Source organism: Notamacropus eugenii, chromosome 5, assembly GCF_028372415.1.
Source record: "Notamacropus eugenii isolate mMacEug1 chromosome 5, mMacEug1.pri_v2, whole genome shotgun sequence".
In the NCBI taxonomy this organism is placed as follows: domain Eukaryota; kingdom Metazoa; phylum Chordata; class Mammalia; order Diprotodontia; family Macropodidae; genus Notamacropus; species Notamacropus eugenii.
In genome coordinates this window covers 5,074,018-5,095,986 of record NC_092876.1, presented here as the reverse complement: position 1 = coordinate 5,095,986, position 21,969 = coordinate 5,074,018, and the positions used below count along the sequence as shown (strand labels likewise).

The following is a 21,969-nucleotide window of genomic DNA, read 5'->3' as shown; positions in this document are numbered from 1 at the left end:
CTCAGCATGTACTTTAATGATCCATGGCCAACTCCTCCTTCTCTGGGTGAGGAGGGGGGCTCTGAACCCCTTCCCCCTCCTCATTGCCACTGAAGTCTGCAATTTTCCCCTCCCCCTTGCAGGCCCAGCCAGGTTGTCATGGTGACCTCATCCCATTTGAGGGAGGGGGTTGGAAGCAAGATATAGAGATGGGGGCTCAGCCTGTCTCTTATAGGCTCTGGGTCTCTTTCACCTGACCCTTCTCTATTTCTGGGCCATTTGTTTCTGACCTAGCTTCTTCCTTTTCTGACTGTTTCCTGTTTGGGGCTCTCCCTGCCTTGGTCTGAGTCCCTGACTGGTGCGTCTCTCTGATCTCCTTTTTAGGCAAGGTTGTGTCTCTGTGATGCCTCGTCCCCAGCTCTATCCTGGTGGTCTAGGGTTTCATCTCCGGCTGCCCAGTAAATCTCCTTCCCCTTTCCTCACCCTTCTCCTGCCCATCCGTCTCCTCTAGGAAGTCCCCTGGCACAGAACAGCCGCATCCTTCCTAGACACATCTATGAGGATGTCACAGGGGATTATGGGTTTATCTTGCCCTGCCCCCAGCCTTTCCCCCATCCATCCAGAGTAAGGGCAGTAACTTCTGACCTTTGGCCCTCTCCCTAGGACACTGATGGGGACAGCTAAGGAAGGGATGGCCCAGCCTGCACTGTCCCAGGCTCCCTTCATCCTGGCTCTCAGAGAAGGCTCTTGTTCTCTGTGGGCTCCTGCCTGCTTCTGTCCTCTCCTGTGCCCAGGATGGAGATGGCGGATGCTGCGGCAACTGAGGTCCCCCCTCCCATCCCCAGCCCCTCCTCCCCAACCACCTGGTGTCTGCTGCAGTGTTACCATGGCAACAAGGATTGGCACGGGGAGAGAGGGAGAGAGAGACAGGAAGAGAGAGACAGGGAGGAAGAAAGTGCAGAGATGTACACACACACAGAGGGAGGGAAAGAGTGATGCAAATGGAGAGGAAGAGAGAGATTGAGGGGTGGGGAAAGACTCCCCTCTTCCATTTAGAGCCTTGCAGAGAAAGACTTTGGTTTTAGAGCAGGGGAACACCACCAGAGGTAGCAAGAGATGGAAAATACAGAAACAGATGAGAGAGACAAAAAGTTTGAGGAGTCCGGGCAAGAGGCCAGACATTATTAGACTTGAGGGAGGCTGCCTCGTGGGGGCTGTAGGGAACCTAGTGGTACACTCCAGCCTCGAGGCTCTCCTCTAATCTGGGATCTATTATAGGCCCCTTCTCCTGTGAGCTGGGGGGAGGGAGGAAAGGAAGGCCAACAGGGTTAAGGTAGCCTACCCAAGTGTGGCAAGACAGTGTGTCTGTGGGGCTCATCTGATGGTTTGGGGCCCTGGTGTCTCTGTTGTATGTTTGACTCTGCCTAGGTCTCTTTCAGTAACTGTCCATCATGGCATCTCTTAAAGTTTAATGGTGTCACCATCTTCCCCTCCCTCATCAGCAGATCCAAGATTGGACACCTGGACCATGGCTGGCTGACTGTCAGCACATCTGTCGGTGACTGCTGATGCGGCTCTCAGTGTGATACTGTGTCAGTCTATCAGAAGACTGAATCTGGACTTAGGACCTCCAAGGGTATGGCTGTGCCCATTACTCAGTGCATGCCTGGGCTTCTTTGGGGACAAATGTGTGTGTGTGGAAGCATGTTTCCCTCTCATCAGACCAAATTCGCTTGGATACATCCCCAGAATTATTTTTCAGGGGATACTTTTCTCCATCATCCCTTGTCTGCTGGTGTTTCTTCCTCTGTGTGTCTGTCCTCAGCCCAACTTCTCTCATCAGATTGAATATGAGCTTGGGTTTCTGCCTCACAGTGCAACTCTGGGTGTGTGTGGCCACGTCTTATCCATTTCCCATCTCTACCTCTTTCCGACTCCATCTAGACCTTCCCTGCTGGGTCACCTATACTTGTCTCTATGGATCTGGGAGAAGTAGGGGATGGTTGAAAAGATGCTTCTGCCATGCTCATTTTTTGTCCCCCCTCGGCGTGATACCTGAGCCCTTCTCTCTTCCTCCTTGTGCTGTCCTGTGGAATCTGGGAACCTCTCCGGGACTGCCTTTGGCTGTCTCCACGTTTCCTCAGCCCTGGATCTCCCTCCCTTCCTTTATTCCTCTATGCCCTGAGCCAGGGAGATCAGGGCCCTCCATTTCTGGATTCTTCCTTTCATCTTCATGCTCCTCTTTTTCCATCTTTTCCTTTTCCAGCTCTCCTGCTGTTGCTGTGCACACAGTCCTCTATCTCTTGTCCACACCTTTTGTCTGCATTCTACAGCTGCTTCTCTGACCCTCACTTGCTGCCTTACTCCTTTTCTCTCTTTTCTTCAACAGACACTCAGTCTGTTGGTCTCTCGGTCTCCCCATTTCTCTGCCCCTTTTTTCCCCAATACTGCCCACATTGATGCCTTCTCTCCCTCTCTATGAAGAAGAAATGCAGAGCCCTGACAGTCTGGGAGAGACATGAAGGAAAGAAACAGTGATAAACACACAGAAACACATGCAGAGGAGAGAGATCGGTTGGGTCAGACAGCTAGTGTGAGGATGCAGAGTCAGGAGCTCTCCACTGGAATCCCAGCTCGACCATGGTTGTCCTGGGGGGCTTTGGGCTGGTCTCTGAGCCCTATGGACCCGATTTCCTCATCCACAAAATAAAAAGGTTGAATGATCTCCAAGGGCTCTTCTAACTGCTACTCTGATGCCAAAGTATGGATGGCTGGATCCTTTGGCGCTCCTTTTTACCAGATATCCCTTTTTACCAGAAGCCCCAAAGGAGTCACAAAAAGCTGCACACGTGCACACACACACACACACACACACACACACACACACACACACATGAAGCCACATCCAACAGACCTCCCCTTTTCCCTTCCTTCAAACCTCTATGTAAACTCTGTTCCCCAGTAGCAGAATGGAAGCTGTGCTGGGGTCATGAGTAGGAAGGGACCTTTGGGCTCATCTGCTCTGAGGCTTTCACTGTCTAGTCGAGGAAACAGAGGCACACAGAGGGTCAGGGATGGGCTCAAGCTCATACAGATAGGAAACAGTCTGTAGACAACAGATCCAACCCTTGGAAATCTCTGAGCCTCAGTCTCTTTAGCTTAAAATGAAAGGGTTGTCTCAAAAGAACTCTTTCATCTTTGGCATTCTCTGATACTGTGTTAGGGGATGGGGATGGGGGAGCCCCAAGTCCATTCCCATCCCGGTAGTGATGGGAAATGACCTCATCAATAACCTTATCTTCTGAGTTTGAGGCGTGGGGAAGAAGAGATCTGATATAGCTCCTCTCTGTCTCTCTGTCTCTCTCTCTCTGTCTCTCTCTCTCTCTCTCTCTCTCTGTCTCTCTGTCTCTCTTCTCTCTGTCTCTCCTCTCTCTCTCTTCTCTCTCTCTTCTCTCTCTCTCTCTTCTCTCTCTCTCTCTCCTCTCTCTCTCTCTCTCTTCTCTCTCTCATGAATTTTGCATTTCTATTTTTCATGACAAAAAAATTTTTTTACTTTTTCTTTTTTTTTTTAAAGTAATTACAGAGCAGGGTAGTCATCGACACACACCTCCCTTCAGTATCAAAAAAGTCTATGGAGCAGATTTGGGGAGGGAAGGATTTCGGTGGGGGGGGCAGGGGACTGGGGCTCCCCCCTCCCCCCAGCCAATGGGCAGGGTGGGCTAGGCCAGGGCTTGGAGCTTAGCATGTGGTAGGGACCAGGCCAGGGGTAGGAGGAGCTCAGGTGATTCAGTCTGTCTCTTCAGTTTGGAGGGAGGGAAGGGAGGGAGGGGAAGGCGTCAAACTGCAAAAATGAACCATAAAAGGGGGTTGTTGGGGGATGGGGTGAGGGGGAGAGGGCCCCTCCAAAAAGCTCTCCCCTTGAAGTTTGGCAGGGTGTGGGGATGGTGGATTGGGGCAGCCGAGGAGGGAGAGGAAAGACCTGGAGGGATTTGGCGACCTCTTCCGAATCCCATGTCCCCTGGTGCTATAGAGAGGGTGGGGGGCAGCTGCGGTAGAATCCCCAACAAGGTCCAGTGCCGGTGTTGCTCCCATTCCCTTCTCCCCCACAACACTGCCGTCCCTACCAGGATTTCCTACTCTGGGGGAGTCAGGGATGCAAACCGGGAGTCAAATGGTCAGGGTACCCCCTTCCCCCACTTCCCTGTCCCAGACGACAGGGCTGAGGTTGGGCCAAGGGTCCAAGGGTCCAAGGTCACGCCTCCCCCCTCAATGGGGTCCCCAGCCGTGACCCCCCACCCCGACGAAGTCCCCTCCACGCAGGGAGCCGCCGCTGGGGGACGCAGGGCCTCAGATCTGTGTCTCTTGCACATTCTCCTTGGAGCTGCTCTTGAACAGCAAAGGTTCGTGGATGGAGTTGAGCCCTGGGGGCCCCTTGCCCCCGCAGCCCCCGCCCCCCGGGTTGCTGCTGTAATGGGCTTTGAAGGCTGCGGCCACATAGTGGTGGTGGTTGAGATGGTCGCGCTCCAGGGCGGGCAGGGCCAAGTGGCTGTCCCCGCCCCCGCCCACGCCGGCCACGGCGGCGGCCGCGGCCACGGACACAGCGGAGGCAGCGGGCAGCTCGTCCTCCACGTTGATGATCTCCACGGTGCGCGTGGGGCCGTGGTGCTTGTGGAGTTGGTGCTGCTTCCGCAGCTTGTAGAAGGCCACCAGCATCACGGCCGCCATGAAGGTGATGGCCACGAAGCAGCCAATGATGATCTTCGTGGTCTTCATGACGTCGTCCAGGTCTTTGAGAGTGTTCTCGGTCACGTCCGTGATGGGCACCGTGAAGGCCTTCTCCGTGGGCCGCGAGGACCTCGGGGCCGGCGCTGTGGTGGAGGACGAGGCGGGCCCTACCACCTCGCCCGGGCCTCGGGGCCCGGCCCAGCCGCCGTCCGTGGTGGGCCCGGGAGGCTCCTTCTCCGTCCCGCGGGGCAGGAGGATCTCGTCACCGGACTGGGTCTCCAGCGTCTCCACCGTCACCGTGGTGAAGTAGGTGTAGCCTCCCCCGCTCGAGCCCCCGGGCCCGCCGGGCCCCCCCGCCCCCACCGGGTCCACGGCAGAGACGTTGAGAGTGGCGGAAGCCGTGGTGTTGCCGGCGGAGTTGGTCACCATGCACGTGTACTGGCCAGTGTCCTGGACCGTGACGTTGGTGAAGTTGAGGGTCCCGTCGTGCAGGACTGAGATGCGCACGCGGTATGAGCCGTGGGTCATTAGGGTCCCGTTGGGGGTCAGCCAGTTGACGGAGGTCATGGAGGTGCCCGTGCGGCACTTGAGCTCGGCCGCCATGCCCTCGGTGACGTTGAGGTCCGTGGGCGGCTCCACGATGACCGGCGCATAGCAGGTGAAGTGCGACTGGTCCAGCTCGCCGATGTAGCGGCCCTTGAGGCCCGCGGGGGCGTGGCAGCGCGCGCAGCATGTGGTGTTGCTGGGCACCGTCTCCTTGAGCCACCAGCTGAGCCAGAGCACGTCGCAGTTGCAGTGCCACGGGTTGTGGTTGAGGTGCACGCGCTCCAGCCGGTGCAGGGGCGTGAAGAGGTCGTGGGGCAGGGACATCAGGTTGTTGTGGGACAAGTTGAGCTCCTCCAGGGACTTGAGGTCGTCGAAGGCGTTGCGCTCAATGGTGCCCACCTGCGCATGCATGAGCCAGAGTTTGCGCAGGCTGGTGAGGCCCTGGAAGGAGCCGGGCCGGATCAGGTCCAGCCGGTTGCCGGACAGCTCGAGCTCCTCGAGCCGCACCAGCGCCGTCAGGTTGGGAATGTCCTTCAAGTTGCACATGCCCAGGTTGAGGTAGCGCAGGTTGACCAGCCCCTCAAAGGCAGCCTCCGAGATGTACTCCAGCCTCTTGAGCTCGCCCAGGTCCAGCCGCCGCAGTGACGGCACGCGGTTGAAGGCGTACGAGGGGATGCTCTCGATGGGATTGTTGCGCAACCACAGCTCCCGCAGCTTGGACAGGTACTCGAAGGCCTGCGTGGGCACCGTGGTCAGCCGGTTGTCGAAGAGCTCCAGCGTGTTGAGGCTCGGCAGGCCGTTGAAGGCGCCCACCTCGATTTTCCTCACCAGGTTCTTGCTCAGCTGAAGGATCTCCAGGTGTCGAAGATGCTTAAAGGTATCGGTCCGGATCACCTGGAGAGAAAGGGTGGGACAGCCAGTTAGGATGTGCCCCCCACTGGGGCCTTGCTGGCCGGCTGCCTCCCCTCCCCTAGGAAGACTGCCGGGGGATGGTCCCACCTCCCTCATCTGATCTCAAGGCCCTCCTGCCCGATCTTACACATCTCCTGATCTACAGCCCTGGGTGTCCTCCTAGAGATGGAGGCAGAGGGCCCAGGACCCAGCCCTGCTGCTTCCTACTGAAATCATGCGTGCGACTCAGTTTCCTCAATCAAAGGACAAGCTTGCACTAAGAAGGTTTCTAAGGCCCCTTCCAGCTGGAAATCCTCAGCTTCTCCACGCAGATCATAGGATTAGAGGTGCAGAAGGCGACTTAGTAGCAAATGTCTTATTTAACAGAAGAAGCCGCTGCCCCAGGGCCAGCAGTCTTTCCAAGATGCCTTGGGGGATGTGCTTTGGGGTCAAGGGCTGCCTGTACTTTTGGATCTTCCCAAAGAAGGGCCCAGCACACAGTAGGTGCTTAAGGGGTATTTGTGAGGAGAATTAAGGGATGAACAGCACAGAGCTGACACCTACGGAGTGTGGTGTTTGCAAAGCACTTTATATCCAGATCTCAGGGAATGCAGAAATACTCCCCATTTTACAGATGAGGACACTGACTTGCCCAGGGTCACATTGACAACAAGTCATGAGGTAGGGGTGACACACAAACATGCTATTGCTAGTTCTCAAGGTGGGAGCCCTTCTGTCCAACTTGGAGGTGTTGATGGGTGGTGTGGTGATCAGACAGAGGCCTGTGTGTGTGTGTGTTCGCCCTTCATTGCTGAAGACCGTGCCATCAGAGAAGTAATGACATGACTTGCGCTTGACTTTGTTTTGAGTGAGGGAGGGCTGTGCAGGTCACCAGCTTCACTTCTCCTCCAGAGCCATCTGAATCCAGTGATCAGATATTCAACAGGATGACTGGAGATGACCCAGGATGAGGCAATTGGGGTTAAGTGACTTGCCCAAGGTCACACAGCTAGTGAGTGTCAAGTGTCTGAGGTGAGATTTGAACTCAGGTCCTCCTGACTTCTGCACTGATGGTGCTCTGTCCACTGTACCACCTAGCTGCCCTTCAGACAGAGGACCTGGCTAAGCAAGGGATACAGCATATGGGACCCAGGAGGAGAAGGGGAAAAGTCAAGATAGGGAGCCCTTCACCAGCCCTTACTGGAACTTTTCTAGTAAGACCAGAAAACCAAGAAAAACCAAGTCTGAGGTGGGGGTGTGGTAAGTCAGCTGGAGATCCAGACCAAAGACCTTTGGTATCCTTGGCCTTGAAGCTGGGCAGTGGCAGCAAATTGGGGCTCTCATCCAGCTCTTCCTAACTCCCGCCTAAAATCAAGAGGTCACGAAGGGTGAGAAAATACTTAGGAGCTGGAAAGGGCTGAGGAGACCATTCAGTCTACTCTACTAATTTTACCCAGTAGAAGCTGAGCTCCAGAGAAGGGGAGTAATTCACTTCAAGCCACACAGGTTAACTTGGACATCTGCTCCAACGTCCTCATGGAGAAAGGAAAGTGAATTATTGAGTGTTAGACCTCAAGTCTAGCCCAGCCCCTCACTGAACCATGAATCCCCACCACCATCTCTGAATTGCTCAACCTCTTGAAATATCCATTACTTCACTCATCCCTAAAATGGGGATGATCCAGTCACTACCCTTTCCTCAACTCAGCTGTTGATGAAATGAAGCAGCATATGAAGGGCTTTCTAACCTCTAAGATGACAAATATTAGTGATTATGACCTTGAGCTCTTGGAAGGCGTAGTCCTCTGCTGTTGTACTGAACAGAAGCAGGCATAAGCTTCCCTCTGTCCACATCTACCTCTAAGCCCTGGTTCACTCATGCCTAGTGACTTGGATCCAGCAGCAGGTGAACCTTGGACTCAGGGCTCACTTCAAGCAGCTTTTGCTCCCTAGGACTGCTCTTATTAACACTCTCAGGCCTTCTGGCACAGTTGGCCCAGACCTTTGGTACCTAGAATTCTAGAATCTTAGAAGCTCAAAGCAGGAAGAAACTTAAGAATCAGTTCAATTTACACATGAAAAGGAATGCTCTCCACAGCATCTCTGCTTGAAGACCTTCAGTGATAGGGAGCTCACTACCTACCAAGGCAGCCCATCCCACTTTTGGAGAGCCTCCCCGTGAATCCCCTGCTGAGAGCTCTGTGGGATTTCTTCCCCATGTGACAAGCCCTCCCACTACTTAGAGAGTTCACAAGTAGAAAGATTTGGACCCTAGGGAGCAGCATGGGGAAAACAGGATGGGAGTCTGGGTCATCCTAGGATCATGGGAGGGGTCAGAGAGGCGAATCCCCTGCAGCCCCAGAGTCCTGAGTGGCTCAAGGTCATGCAATGACCTTGTGGTAGGAAATCTGGTACTGAGTCTGGTCATTCCACTTGGCCTTCTGAAGACAGCTTTCACATGTCCCTCCAAGCTCCTTCAGCAGACTCTCTGATGGCCTTGCTTTGAGTCTGTTCAGTTGGCCAGCCTCTTCTGGACACAGGTTGTGTAGGTCCTTTCTAAAAATCACCCTAGCAGTGAACACAGCATCCTCTGGAGGGTGACCTAGAGTTGATTTTCTGAAACCGAGGGCAGCAAGGTTAGAGTAGATAATGCCCAGAGTGCTGGACCTGGAGTCATGAATACCCAAGTTCAAATCCAGATTCAGACACTTAGCCCTGTGCGGGCCTGGGTAAGTCCTTAACCACTGTTTGCCTCAGTTTCCTCAACTGTAAAATGGGGACAATCACAGGACCTACTTCCCAGAGTCACTGTGAGGACCAAATGAGATTTGGGGGGGGGACACTTAGCTCAGTACCTGGCACATGGTGGGCACTGGATAAATGTTGATACCCTTCCTCTAAGATCTCTTTTGTGTCTGAATCTTTATAATCCAATGGCTAGGCCCTCCTAGCCTGGACAGTGGGCTGCTTCTAGTACCACCTAAATCCAGCTTACCCGCTTACTTGGAGAGTGGCTGTGGTGGGGGAGGTCCAGGCACGATGCCAGGATGGGGCCAGGCTGGGATCATGCCACTTATCACAGCCCTGTCAGTGAACTAGAGTGATTCACTAGAAGGTAGGACTCTATGGGGGGGACAGGTGGGGGAGAGAGGAAATCTGGAAACCAGAAAGACCCACTGGAAATAAAGGGCTAAATTTCATCCCTGGCTTTGCCACCAGCTTTTGGGGTGACTATCTCTGGGGCTCTGTTCCCTCATCTGTGTTAAACTACATTATGTGAAAAGTAGCATGGCCCTAGAGATAGAGGGCTGGATCTGCATCTGGACTCAGGAAGAGCTGTGTTCAAATCCTCTCAGACACTTTTTAGCTATCTGATCTAAACATTTGTAAGGCTCAGTTTCCTCATATGTAAAATGGGGGTTTGGTATCTATCATTATCTAATAATTTTTCTATTGTTTAGCCCCTACCTCATAGGGTACTGTGAGTCTCATTGGAGAAAATGGATAGAAAGAGTTTTGCAAAGCTGAAATCATCATAGGCGTGTTAGTTTTCATCCTGTCTCCTAGGGTCCTTCTAATTCAACATTCAAGGACTGGGAGGGTGTTTGGAGAAGGCTCAGTGCAGGCTTGGCAGGCAGAAACACTGGAGATCTCGGGGCTTCCCATGGGTTGAGCTCAGGTAGCAGGGTTCACTTCCAGATGGGCTCACGTGGTGATTTTCTTAAACCAGGAAATGCTGCCTCTACCACAGCCTTTGGATACAGCATCCTATCTTGAGAGAGATACTAGAATCTCAGCATTGGGGGATTCTCAAAGGTGATCTCATTTGAACTGTGACCAACAGGAACTTTTCTATGAATGCATGCATGGTGCAGTGGGAAAAACACTCAACTGAAACACAGGAAGCCTGGGTGCAGACACTATCTTTGACACTGATACTAGTTGCGTGACTCTGAGCAAGTCACTTATTTCTTGAAGCCTCAGTTTTCTCATCAATAAAATGTGAATTAAATTAGGGTTATCCTGCCTAGACACATGGCATTGTAAGGAAAATGCTTTGTGAGCTTTAATATGTAATAAATAGATTTATAATAAATAACAAATATACCATATATTTGTAATAAATAAATCTAATTAATATGTGTGATATGTGTACATGTATCCATATCTATACCTATACCCGTATCCATATATGTTGTTACTTGGTTGTTTCATTTGCGTCTGACTTTGTGACCCCATTTGGGGATTTTCTTGGCAAAGAACTGAAGTAATTTGCTATTTCTTTCTCCAGCTCATTTTATGATTGAGGAAACTGAGGCAAAGAGGGGTTAAGTGACTTGCCCAGGGTCACACAGCTAGTGTCTGAATTTGAAATCAGGTCTTTCTGACTCCCAGGCCAGCACTCTCTCCAACTGTCTCATATGTTAGCTCACAGAGAGCTGAGGATCCACTCTAACCCCCAAGTCCTTTTCATAAACCCTCCTGTTGAGCTAGGTATTTTGCATCTGTGTATGAGTGAAGTTGATTTCTTGACCCCAGATAGAAGACTCTCTTTCCATTTGTCCTGTTGACCTCCTTTTTCTTAGTCAGGTGCGTGTTCTAGCTTGCCGAGGTCTTTTTGGATTCTGACATGACTATCCAGGCTGTTAGTTTTGTGTTATCTGCAAATGTGATAATATGAACATGCCGTGATATCCCTAGATCCAAATCACCGGTAAATCATTCACTCAAGTGAAGGATTTTACATTTATACATATTAAACTTTATCGTATTGGATTTCGCCTATCACTATGGTCTGCTAAGATCTTTTTGGGTCCTGATTCTAGCATCCAATTTAATAGAAGCCAACAAACATTTATTATAAACCAGCAAATACCATGCTGTTTACAGGAGACACAATGAAGGAAAACACTTTTCTGGCCCAAGGAGCCAATAACTCATTAGACTGGGAGCTCCTTGAAGGCAGAGACTGACTTTTGCTTTTCTTTGTCTTCCCAGCATTTAGTTCAGGGCCTGGTACTTGATAACTGTAATGATAAACATTCAAATAGACATAATTGCAGGGAGATATTATGGGCTTATCATATAGACCAGATATTTCTAGCTGTGCTTTCCTTCTGAGATCATCTTCCATTTACACAATAAATATTGTCTTTGTATATTTTTGTTGGCTTCTTGTCTCTCCTATTGGACTGTAGGACAGTGACTATCTTTTGATTTTTTTTGTATCCCCAGGTCTTAGCACAGCGCCTGGCACATAGTAAGTGCTTAATAAATGCACATGTTGATAGTGATAGTTACAGCAAAGAACTGGAAACAAAGTGTGTGCTCATCCACTGGGGATAACTGAATGACAATCGTACATGAGTGTAATGGAATATTTTTAAGAAATGATGAAAGGGACGATTTCAGAGACTCCTGGGAAGACTTATCTGAACTGATGCAGAGGGAAGTTGAGTAGAAATGGAGAACGCATAGTTATATTGAAACAAGAACATCATGAAGACAAAAAGCTTGGAAAGCCTTTAGACCCGCTGATGAGGGCAAGGATTAACCATGATGCTCAAGGACCACCTCCTGAGAGAGAAGACTCGAGATGCAGAATAAGATATGACATTTTGGACGAGGCCAATGAGAGAATGTTTGGCTTTACTATGAATATCTGACACAAAGTGTGTGTGTGTGTGTGTGTGTGTGTGTGTGTGTGTGTGTGTGTGTGTTCTAGTTTGGTGGGTGGTCTGAGGAAGAAGGGGGATAGGGTGGCAACATTTTTTTAAAGCACAAAAAGTGTAAGACTGGAAGAAGAATCTAGGTGTTCTAGGAAATTGAAAGAGGGAGAGATGATTTTCAGCTAGGAGGAAGAAGAGGGAAGGCTTCCTTGAGGTACCTGGGCTGCAACCTGAAGAAAGAGCAGAATTTCTCATGGTATCAGGAAAAAAGAACCATCTTGGAGTCAAAAGAACTAAGATGGGTCCAGTCTTGGATGCTTTTTTAGCTTTGTGCCCTGAGTCACATAACCTTGCTGTTCCTCAGTTTCCTCATTTGAAAAACAGGAATAAAATTAGTTGTACCACCTGTGTCCCTGGGTTGTTGTGAGGAAAGCACCATTTAGATATGAATTATGATCACTACAGATGAAAATGAGAAGAGAATCTTCATGCATGGATATGGAAGAAGGTAAGACAAGACAAGGAAATGTTCTGTAATGTGAGTCAAGGGGACTGTGGAGAACTTTAAATGACAGGCTAAGTTTGTATTTTGTCCTCCATGTAAAAAGGGGCCATTGGAGGATGAGGGGGTGGCTCCTGCTGTGTAGTCACCCTGTAGCTGTGTGGTGGATGGTGGATGGAAGTGCCTGAGACCCAGAGAGCCAAGTTGAAGGCTATTACAATGGTCCAGGGGAGAAGTGATGAGTGCTGAGTCTAACTTGTTGGGTCTGAGGGTGGGAGAAAAAAGCCTGGATGTGACAGTACTAGGGAGCTTGAATTGACAGGATTGGAGCACTCAGAGGTGGTGAGAGGTGAGAGAGGGTAAGAGCCCCAGTCACTATGAAGGGCAGGGTCGAGAGCAGGGGTAGGTCCAAGATATTCAGGGGCCAGTGGGTCACAATCCATGATCCATAACTTCCTATCTGCCACAAACCAGAATAGAAGGCCATCTGTGCTTCCCTCCATCTCACTGATAAAACTGGAAATGATACTCTTTCCCTTATAAATACACTCTGGCTAAATTCAACTATGGTTCATAATTGGAAGGGGAAAGTGTGACTCGACTACCCAATTCAGTGATCCTGGGTGTAGCAGTAAAGGATTGTAGATACAATAAAAGTGAGAGGAGGGTGACACACAGTGATCCTAGTGGATCAGATTCAAGGAGAGGGAAATGTCTTCCCTAGGCCTCCTCTTCCTTCCAAACCTGGACCCAAATGCTTCTCTTTAGGGAAGTCACTCCAGACTGGTGTCAGCCAGGTTAGCATTCCCAACCTCAGTGATCACCCCTCCCAGGGGAAAAACTATAACTTAACTAGAGCTGGAAGGAGCTAGAAGCCAGGACTCTTGGGTCTCTGCTGCTTTGTAGATGTCTGACTCATTCTCTTTGCCTCAGTTTTTACCTTTATGGGTGTGGGAGGAAGACCTTTGGCAGGGCAGGGTAGGGGTGAGGATTTGGGGACTTTCTTGGCATCATTTGTCCTTCTAACCTGGGGCTAGAGCAGAGGATAAAACAAGGGGTTTAAAAAAGATGGAGAGGGAATAAGGAAGGTCACAGTAAGGAAGGGAGAGGAAGATAGCAGGTATTTCCATATTTCTCCAATATGAGGAAGGGAGCCCTGGGAAAGTCAATTCACCTCTCAAATTGAGTGCTCCCATCACCTAACTCTAAGCCCGCAAGATGCAGGGCAGGTTCTGACCAGTATGGGCAGAGAACATTCCTTACCATGGGGAATTCCTCCCTTACCCAATTAAAAAAACCCAAACAAATCAGATGTTGGTTAGGGAGCACCTAGCTGCTTCGAGGGAGTTCAGATCACCTGGTCCATGTGAACTGAATCTGCAGATGGGATGCCTGAATCTCTGTAAGAGAGATCTCTGAAAGATCATGGAGAATATGCAAGAATTGGGGGCCCAGGCCTGAAGAGAAACAAATAGTATTGTGGTTTTTAAAAGAGAAAAGAGAATGGAGGCTGAGAACTACTGACCGAGGAACCTGATTTGGTCACCTTGAAAAATTCCAGAACATTTTATTAAAGGGTAGAAAGCAACTGGAAAGGGAAGTAGTGAGAAGGAAAAGCCAGCATGCCAGACTGATCTTAATTCCTTTTGTAACCAGTGGCCCTTCTTGTTGGAGCAGGAAAGGGGGGAGAGGGAAAAACAGAAAGATAGAGATGAAAGAGACAGAGTCAGAAACAAAGGAGCAGAGACAGAGCAACTGAGAGACTGAGAGACACAGAGAGGCACAGGAAGGGATGGAAGGAGAGGGAGAAGGGGGGAGAAAGGGAGCAAGAGAGTGAGAGAGAGAGACAGAGAGAGAGAGAGAGAGAGAGAGAGAGAGAGAGATTGGCAGAACAATGATGATCCTGGCTCAGGAAACTCATTTTCATTGCCCCTTCATCACCCATGGATGAAACCTTTCAACATGACAAAAAGATGCTCTCTGCCTCTCACCATCCCTTTCTCATTGTTGCTGTTTTTTCTTCTACTTCACCTGGATGCAGACTTGTGGAGCAGCAGGGGGAGCAGCTAATGGTCAGAGCACATGGAGAGGCCTGGACATCAGAACCAGAAGTAGCTAGGAGCAACAGCACCAGGGAAACTAGAAGCTGGTTCGACTGGGAAATATTTTCATCCTGAAGGAAAGTCTTGAAGTCCAGGAACCTTGGGAAGGGAACACTGAGAGCCACTGGGATTGCTGGGATGATGAAATGGAGAAGCTGATTTCTCCTCCAGCCTGTGATTTTGAATGGAGATTAAATGCCTAGCTTCCTCATCCTTTTCCATGAGCTGTGCAGAGGTCAGAAGATCAGAAAGAACTGGGTGGAGGGCTAGGAGATGGCAGAAAGTGACTGTGTGCTGTACAGGAGTGTCAAGTTAATTTTCCTCTTTAGTCTATGTACAATAAATTAAGTGATTACAGCACACAGAGTCTCTGAGTCCACTGGGCAAGGAATCCAGACATGGGGGCTCAAGAGCTAGTTACAAAGAGATTTTGTATTTTAACATTTTGAGCAATATTCCATACCCCCTAGATTAAATTCAGACCAGGCCATGCAGAGATAAATCCAAGGTGTTTAGTACCACCTCAGCAGTGTGGGTCTGGCAGGTATTTGCAGAAGGGGGGTCCCCTAGGGGTTAATGGTAGTAGTGCAGTCTCTTAGGAGAGTTAATCTCTCACATACGTCAGAGGACTTCCTGGTGAACAATTCACATATTTCACTCTCTTGCTGGATATGTAGTACAGTGACATGCTGTCTTTCCGGAAACTTAATGAAGGTGGCTCTTGAGCTGCACACCCCAAAGGTCTGAGATCAGATGTCACAGTCACAATCTAGACAGATGCCCAGTGTCAGATGCCACATTTTTTGGACTAGATAATTAGATTGGCAGATTAAGGGAATGAATGGGAATAGTTTAATTAGATTTCATCTAAGTATTTCACAGAATCTCTCATGCTATTATTACTCTTAACGAGGTGGAGAAATGCCGCCTAGAGATAGCTCATTTATATGGACTTGGAACTGATTAAAAGGTCAGATCCAAACAGTAGACATTAATTGGATAATGTCATCTTGGAAAGAGGCTTCCCATGGAGGGTCCTAGGAATCTGTGTTTGGCACTAGGTTGTTTTATCAATACTTTGTAGAAGGCAGAGAGAACATGCCAATCAAAGTTGCAGATGAAAAGAAAACTGAGAGTGAAAGCTAGCATGTTGGTCTGTAAGAGTGAAGATCTTGACAGGCTGGAACAACGGACTGAATCTAATAAGGTGATGTTTAATAGTGATCAATAGTCCTACATTTGTGTTCCAAAAGTCATCTCCATACATGCAAGTGGAGATTAGGGCTAGGCAACAGTTGGTGTGAAAATGGTATGGGAATTTGAGTAGACCAACCATGTGGTGTGGTCAGAAGAGCTAATGCAGTCTTGGGCTATGCTAAGAGAGGACAGATCTCCAGGGCAGAAGTAGTAACAGCTCCATTGCACTCTGCTGTGGTCAGGCTGTGTTCAGAGCACCAGCTCTAGTTCTGAGTCACATTTTTGGAGAAGACTGACAGGTTAGAAAATACCCTGAAGATGGTGACTGGTCAGGGGACTGTGGCATTGGAGACCTGGTTAAAGAACTGGGGATACTGAGCTTGGAGAAGAGATTGTCATTTTGGAAGTGGCCACAATCATTGGGCAGAACTAGGGGCGCTGGGTGGAAGCTGCAGAGAGTCAGGTCTAGGCTCCTCTCAGGAAAATGTTTACTCCTAGCACTTAGTGCTGTCCAGGGACAGAATGAGCTGCCTCAGGAGATAGGGCTTCCCCATCACTGGAGGACTGCCAGCGAATGCTGGTTGATCAGTCCCTGGGGAGGTGCAGCATCTACAGGCTGCACTCACCAGCTTCAGAGGTCTCCTTGAACTCAGATTCTGTAATGTGGCAGTGAGGGGATTGGGGAGAGGACGGAAGGGGATATAGTTAGGAAGGGAGAGGGGGAGGGGAGAATAACATCAGCGGCCCTTCTCTTGTGCTTTGAGGTTTACAAAGTAGTTTCCACACCTTCTCTCAGTTTATCATCCCAGCTCTGGGTGGTGGGTACTGTAGGCATTGTCATCCTCACCTGAAATGGTGTGAGAATCTTATAGTCTACCTTCCCTGCTGGGAGGATGAAAGGACATTATGTAATTCAAGTGTTTTGCAAACCTTAAAGAGAAATATTAATGCCCACTATTGTTCCCGGTGACTTCATCTGCTCCCCCAGGATTCATGATCATCTCTGCAGAGAATGCCCAGATTTAAATGTCTGGTCCTGGTCTCTTCCCTGAGCCCAGTCAGACACATCCAGCTGCACATCTTGTGGGCATGGGAAGGTCCACATGCCCAGAGTGGAATTCTGGAGCTTTCCACCCTCAACCCAGTCCTTCTCCAACCTTTCCTGTCTCTGTTGAGGCCCTAGGTTGGCAGCCTCATCAGCCTTGACTCCTCCCTCCCCAATCAGTCGTCAAGTAGCACTCCTCTTATCTCCCACGACCACAAGCCCTCCTCTCTCCTGGCCTGGACCACTGCACTAGCCTCCGATATGGTTTTTCTGAGGTTAGTGTGCAATTATCTCCAACCCTTCACACAGCTGCCAAACTAATCTTCCTGATACCCCAATGGGACTGTTACCACCTTAAAATTTCAATGGCCTTCAGGGTTGTAGGCTAAAATACAAATTCCTAAGCCTGGCATTTAAAGTGCCCCCCCACCCCCCCAGTTGACTCTAGCTATCTTTCCGGACATTTCATGAACTCTATATTCCAGACGAGCTGGCCTGATTGCAGTACTCCACCTACCACCACAAAGTCCTCACCTACACATGCCCTTATTGAACTCCCACCCCTAGAATCCTGAGCTTCCTTCCAGGCCCAAGTTGGGTCCTGCAATGGATGGAATGAAGGAAGGGAAGGGAAAAACAGATGAAGGAAAGGAAGGAAGGAAAGGAAGAAGGGAAGGAAAAGAGGGAAGGAGGAAGGGAAGAAGGAAGGAATGGAGAGCAAAAAGAAGAAAGGGAAGGAGGGAGGGAGTGGTGAAAGAGAGAGGGAAGGAAAGAAGGAAGGAATGGAGAGAAAAAAGAAGAAAGGGAAGGAGGGAGGGAGTGGTGAAAGAGAGAGGGAAGGAAAGAAGGAAGGAATGGAGAGAAAAAAGAAGAAAGGGAAGGAGGGAGGGAGTGGGGAAAGAGAGAGGGAAGGAAAGAAGGAAGGAATGGAAAAAGGAGAGAGGGAAAAGGAAGGAAAAAGGAGGAAAAGAAACAAACATTAAATATCTATTATATGTTAGGTATTGTGCTAAACTCTATACAAGTATTATCTCATTTGATCTTTACAACAACCCTGTGAAGCAAGTGCTGATTTATTTCCATTTTACTGTTGAAGAAACTGAGGCAAAGAGAGGTTAAGTAATTAGCCCAGGGTCACACAGCTTGTAAGTGTCTGAGACCATATTTGAACCTAGTTCTTCCTGAGCTGAGGCCCAGTGCTCTCTCCACTGTCTCACCTAGGCACCCTCAAGTTCTACCTTTAAGTTGTCTTGACCCTGGCTCCATGAAAGAGTGTTGAGAAGACAGTCAACACAGTCAATGGTGTCCCCAGGACTCATCAGTCGGCTGCACAGCCTGGAAAGAGGTATTGCCCACTTAGTGTCATCACAGACCCTCTGAGTCCTCCTCCAGATGCAGCCCCCTCTGTCTCTCACACAATCCATGACTGAGACACAGGAGTCATGGACCAGTGCCTGGAGAATTGCTCCAGTCTGTTGAGTTGAATTCCCCTGGACCCCAGCTCTTTGTGGTTAGATCTGCTGGCCCTGGCCTCTCCTACTAGAACCCACCTTGCTAACTCTGACTAAGGGAGAAGGCCACCTCCCATGTGGGACCGTGCTGGTTTCTATAACCACCACGTGTCCTGACAATTTCTGACTTGGAGACTGGTTGGTTTCTGGTGCCTGCCTTGGAGGAGTGGTGCTGTATTGGAGATGACTCTTCACTGTGGAGGGCAGAAGCCTCTACATGGAGGAGGCCATGTCTCCTACTCAAAACTGACCCAATGTTCCTTGCAGCTGATTGATTCCTGGTATTGAGCCCCCCTCCTGCCACTAGCTAGAGCCAGAAGGAGCCTCAGGGGGGCCATTGTGTTTAATCCCATCTATTTATGGATGATGATCCTAGGGCTGCCCTGGATCATAGAGAGAGTAGACATCTGGTGGAATTGGAACCCAAATCTTCTGACCCCAAATGGGTTCAGATCTCAAATTCTCAATCTTGGGGTCATCTTTGAGCCCTCATTCTCCCTTATCCCACATGTCCAACCCATGGCCAAGTCTTGTAGGTTCTCCTTCCGTGATATACATCTGTCCCCTTAGTTCAACTCACATAGCCACCCCCTTGTTCAGGCCCTGAACTATCATGACTCCCAACAGGCCTCCTAGCCTCAAGTCTGCACCCCTCTAACCCTTCACATAGTGGCCAACGAGATATTCCTAGAGCCCACATCTGACCATTATGCTACATGGTTCAGAACACTTCACTAGCCGCCACCTACCCCTGTCACATAACACCCTTCACCTCCTGGCATCTGCTTCCCCTGTAAGGCCTATGACATAACCCTCTCCTTCACACATCCTGCATTCCAGGAGAACTGGCCTTCCTGCTATTTTTCACACATGACAGTCCATCTCCATGCCTTTGCCTGGGCCAGGAATGTCATCCTTCTTCACTGGGTGTTTTAGAATTTTCAGCTTCCTTCTAAGCTCTCCCTGTCAGTTCAGAGACTGCCTCCTCCCTGAGATCCTGCTGCCCCCCCTGCTTCCCAACTACTTGTACTTTCCCCTCAATGATTCACTACTATCTTCACACACATTTTGTTACCTCCTTATAGGAGCAGGTGGGTCCCCAACAGAACATATGCTTGTTGTGGCAGGGGGCTGTTGTGCTTGAGTTTCTGTCCTCAGTGCCTAGGACGGGAGCTGATATGGTGTAGATGCTTAACAAATGCTTGCTGATAAAGAATAATATTTCAGAGTTCCCAGTGCTCTCTCACTGCCACGTCCAGTGGCCTTTCCTCCTTGTCTTCTCTGCAGCCTCTCCTCCTCGACAGTCTCTTTTCTCTAGGTTTTGGGGGCATCGTTTTCTCCTGGTGCTCTGGTCTCTTTCGCCACACATTCATCCAGGTCCTACCCATGACCAGCAGGTCTCTGTCCCTGGGCCCTCTCCTTGTCTTCTTCTATAGTCTTTGTTCATTTACGACACAGAGCTCTTTCATATCCTGAGCTTTCTCAGTCTGGCAAAAAGAATCATTTTGTCCAAATCTGAACTGTACCCATTGCCTGGAATGGCTAATCCAAATCCTAGTCATTCTTCAAGGCGTCCCTTGCTCACATCTTCCTCCCCAGCAGCTCAAGGCTTGCAGGTGCATTATCTCTGCCCCTGCCTGTCCTCAGCCCTTATTCCCTCTACCACACATCTTGTCTCATTGATCATAATGAATAGTTGTGCTTCATCAAGCACATTAATATCTACAATCTTATTAGATCCTCTCATAGTCCTGTGAAGGATGTAGTACAGTTAATACTCCCATTTTACAGATGAAAAAATGGAAATAGAAAGTGTTTGTGATTTGCCCAAGTGTTTGGGCCAACATAGTGGCCAAGCTGGGTCTCAAATACAGGTCTTCTGACTCCAACATCAGGGCTCTTTTCATTATGCCATGCCTGTAAGAGCTGGATTCAAATCCTATCTGTTCTGATTTCTAGCTCTAGGAAGTTGGGGCAACTCTCTGAAACTCCAGTTGCTCATCTACAAAATGGAGGCAGTGACCTAACCAACCTTTGAGGTCCCTGCATGCTCCAAGCCCTGTAAGCAATGCTATGATATTTTTCCTTTTTCCTTTTCTAGCTGGGTTATTAGGTGTCCCCCTAGCTACGCTGTCAGCGTCAGGGACCATACTTCTTTTTTTGGGTGAATAACTGGAGAACCTTGGGTTTGCCAAATGCTTTACAGTCAGAGTTCCCTTTGATTCCCACGATGAGCCTGGTTGGAGAGGGTCACAGGCATTGTCCCCACTTGACAGAGAAGGTCCAGGGTTAGTACAACAGTTTCTCTCCCTTACACTAATGCCTCTCCTCTCTAACTATTCCCCACACTGTCCAGCCCATGAGAAGTGTTCGATAAACATGAATTTCATATGCCTGGCCCAGGACAGTATTTACAAATTGTATCCTTGTGGGCAGCATGATACAGATGCAGGAACCCTAAGCTAGAAGTTGGGAGAATTGGACTCTAACTTAGTGGGTAACCTTGGGCAAACCTATTTGTCTTGGCGGGACTCAGTTTCCTCAACTGTAAAATGAGAATTCCTTTACCTTTTGATTTCTAAAGTCATTCTAATTCCAAACAGATATGATTTTATGAGCTTTCATGGTGTGGTGGAGTCAAAAGATCCAAGTTCACATCCTCCTCTGACACCTCCCTGTTTCTGTCACTCTGGACAAGTCACTTAATGTCCATTATCTTCAGCTTCCTTATCTGCTGAACGAGGCATTTGAATCCCTTCAGTTCCTTCAGCTCTAAATCTGTGATACCCAGAGCCTATGGAATTTTTTGTCCCAGAGTAAACTCAGACTGATGCTATGTTGGATTCCACTGAAAGAGGGGTGAATTGACAGGCAAGGATTGAGCCTTGCACCAGTCCATGGAGGCTTAGTGACTTAAGACCCAAACACATTTCCGTGAAAGGTGATTCTTCAGCATAGATTTGGAGGACTACAGTGTTACAGTTCTGCCTGGTAACAATGAATCACTGACATGAGAGCGTTCACAGAAACCAGATAATGTTTCAATGGTGTCTGATCAGAAGGCAGGCCATTTGTCCCATAGCTCCGGAGGGTTGGTTTAGGGCTGTGATGAAGGGAAGGCTAGATTAAGGGAACGGAAGGCATTCTCGGTCAAACCAAAAGGTTCTGAGGCCTGAAAATATTTTCAGAAACCCTGCTCTGCTTGCTTTATAAATGCCAGATGAGCTCAGTTACTACTTCTGTTTACACATTTGACTCCCGGATCTCCACCTCCAGCCCTGATCTCTTCCCCTGATTTCCTGTATGTATATTCCGCTCTCTCTTTAGTCCCTTAACCAAGGTGTGTTGTAAATGCTTAACAACTAGCTGGGGTGTGGCGGGAAATGTATGCACAGTTTAATCTACATTACCAATATTTTCTCCTTCACTCCTTTAAGTCTAGACAATGAACAAAACAATAAACCAGCCCTCAGTTATAGTGCTTGCCAATTTCCAAGGTATAAATGCTCACACTGAAAATTTAACAATCAGCTCTTGGGAGCCTGTATGAGGTTACCCCAGCACAACACCACCTCAGTCAGAGCTGAAACCTCCCTAGCACTAACAATCTAAACTTCAGCACTTCAGGATTGCACGAACCTGAGAACCCTAAGTGATCCAAATGAAAAATGGTGAGGCTAACAGTCCCTTGGCCTCCACTTGAATACCTCCAGGGACAGGGAGTTTACTGCTGCACTGACAGTTTCATTTCTAGGATCACAGAATTGTGAAATTTGAAGGAACCTTTGCCAGTCATTTTCTC

At 49.2% G+C, this 21,969-nt stretch overlaps 1 protein-coding gene across 1 annotated transcript in view; it reads right to left on the bottom strand.

Moving 5' to 3' along the window:
* Positions 1 to 3,511: 3,511 nt before the first annotated feature.
* Positions 3,512 to 21,969, bottom strand: part of LRRC4B (leucine rich repeat containing 4B) — a 33,831-nt gene continuing 15,373 nt past the window's right edge. The window contains exon 3 of the mRNA XM_072615984.1: positions 3,512 to 6,144. Coding sequence (XP_072472085.1) covers positions 4,327 to 6,144 — 1,818 coding nt within the window. The 3' untranslated portion in view covers positions 3,512 to 4,326. The remainder of the gene's footprint in view (positions 6,145 to 21,969) is intronic.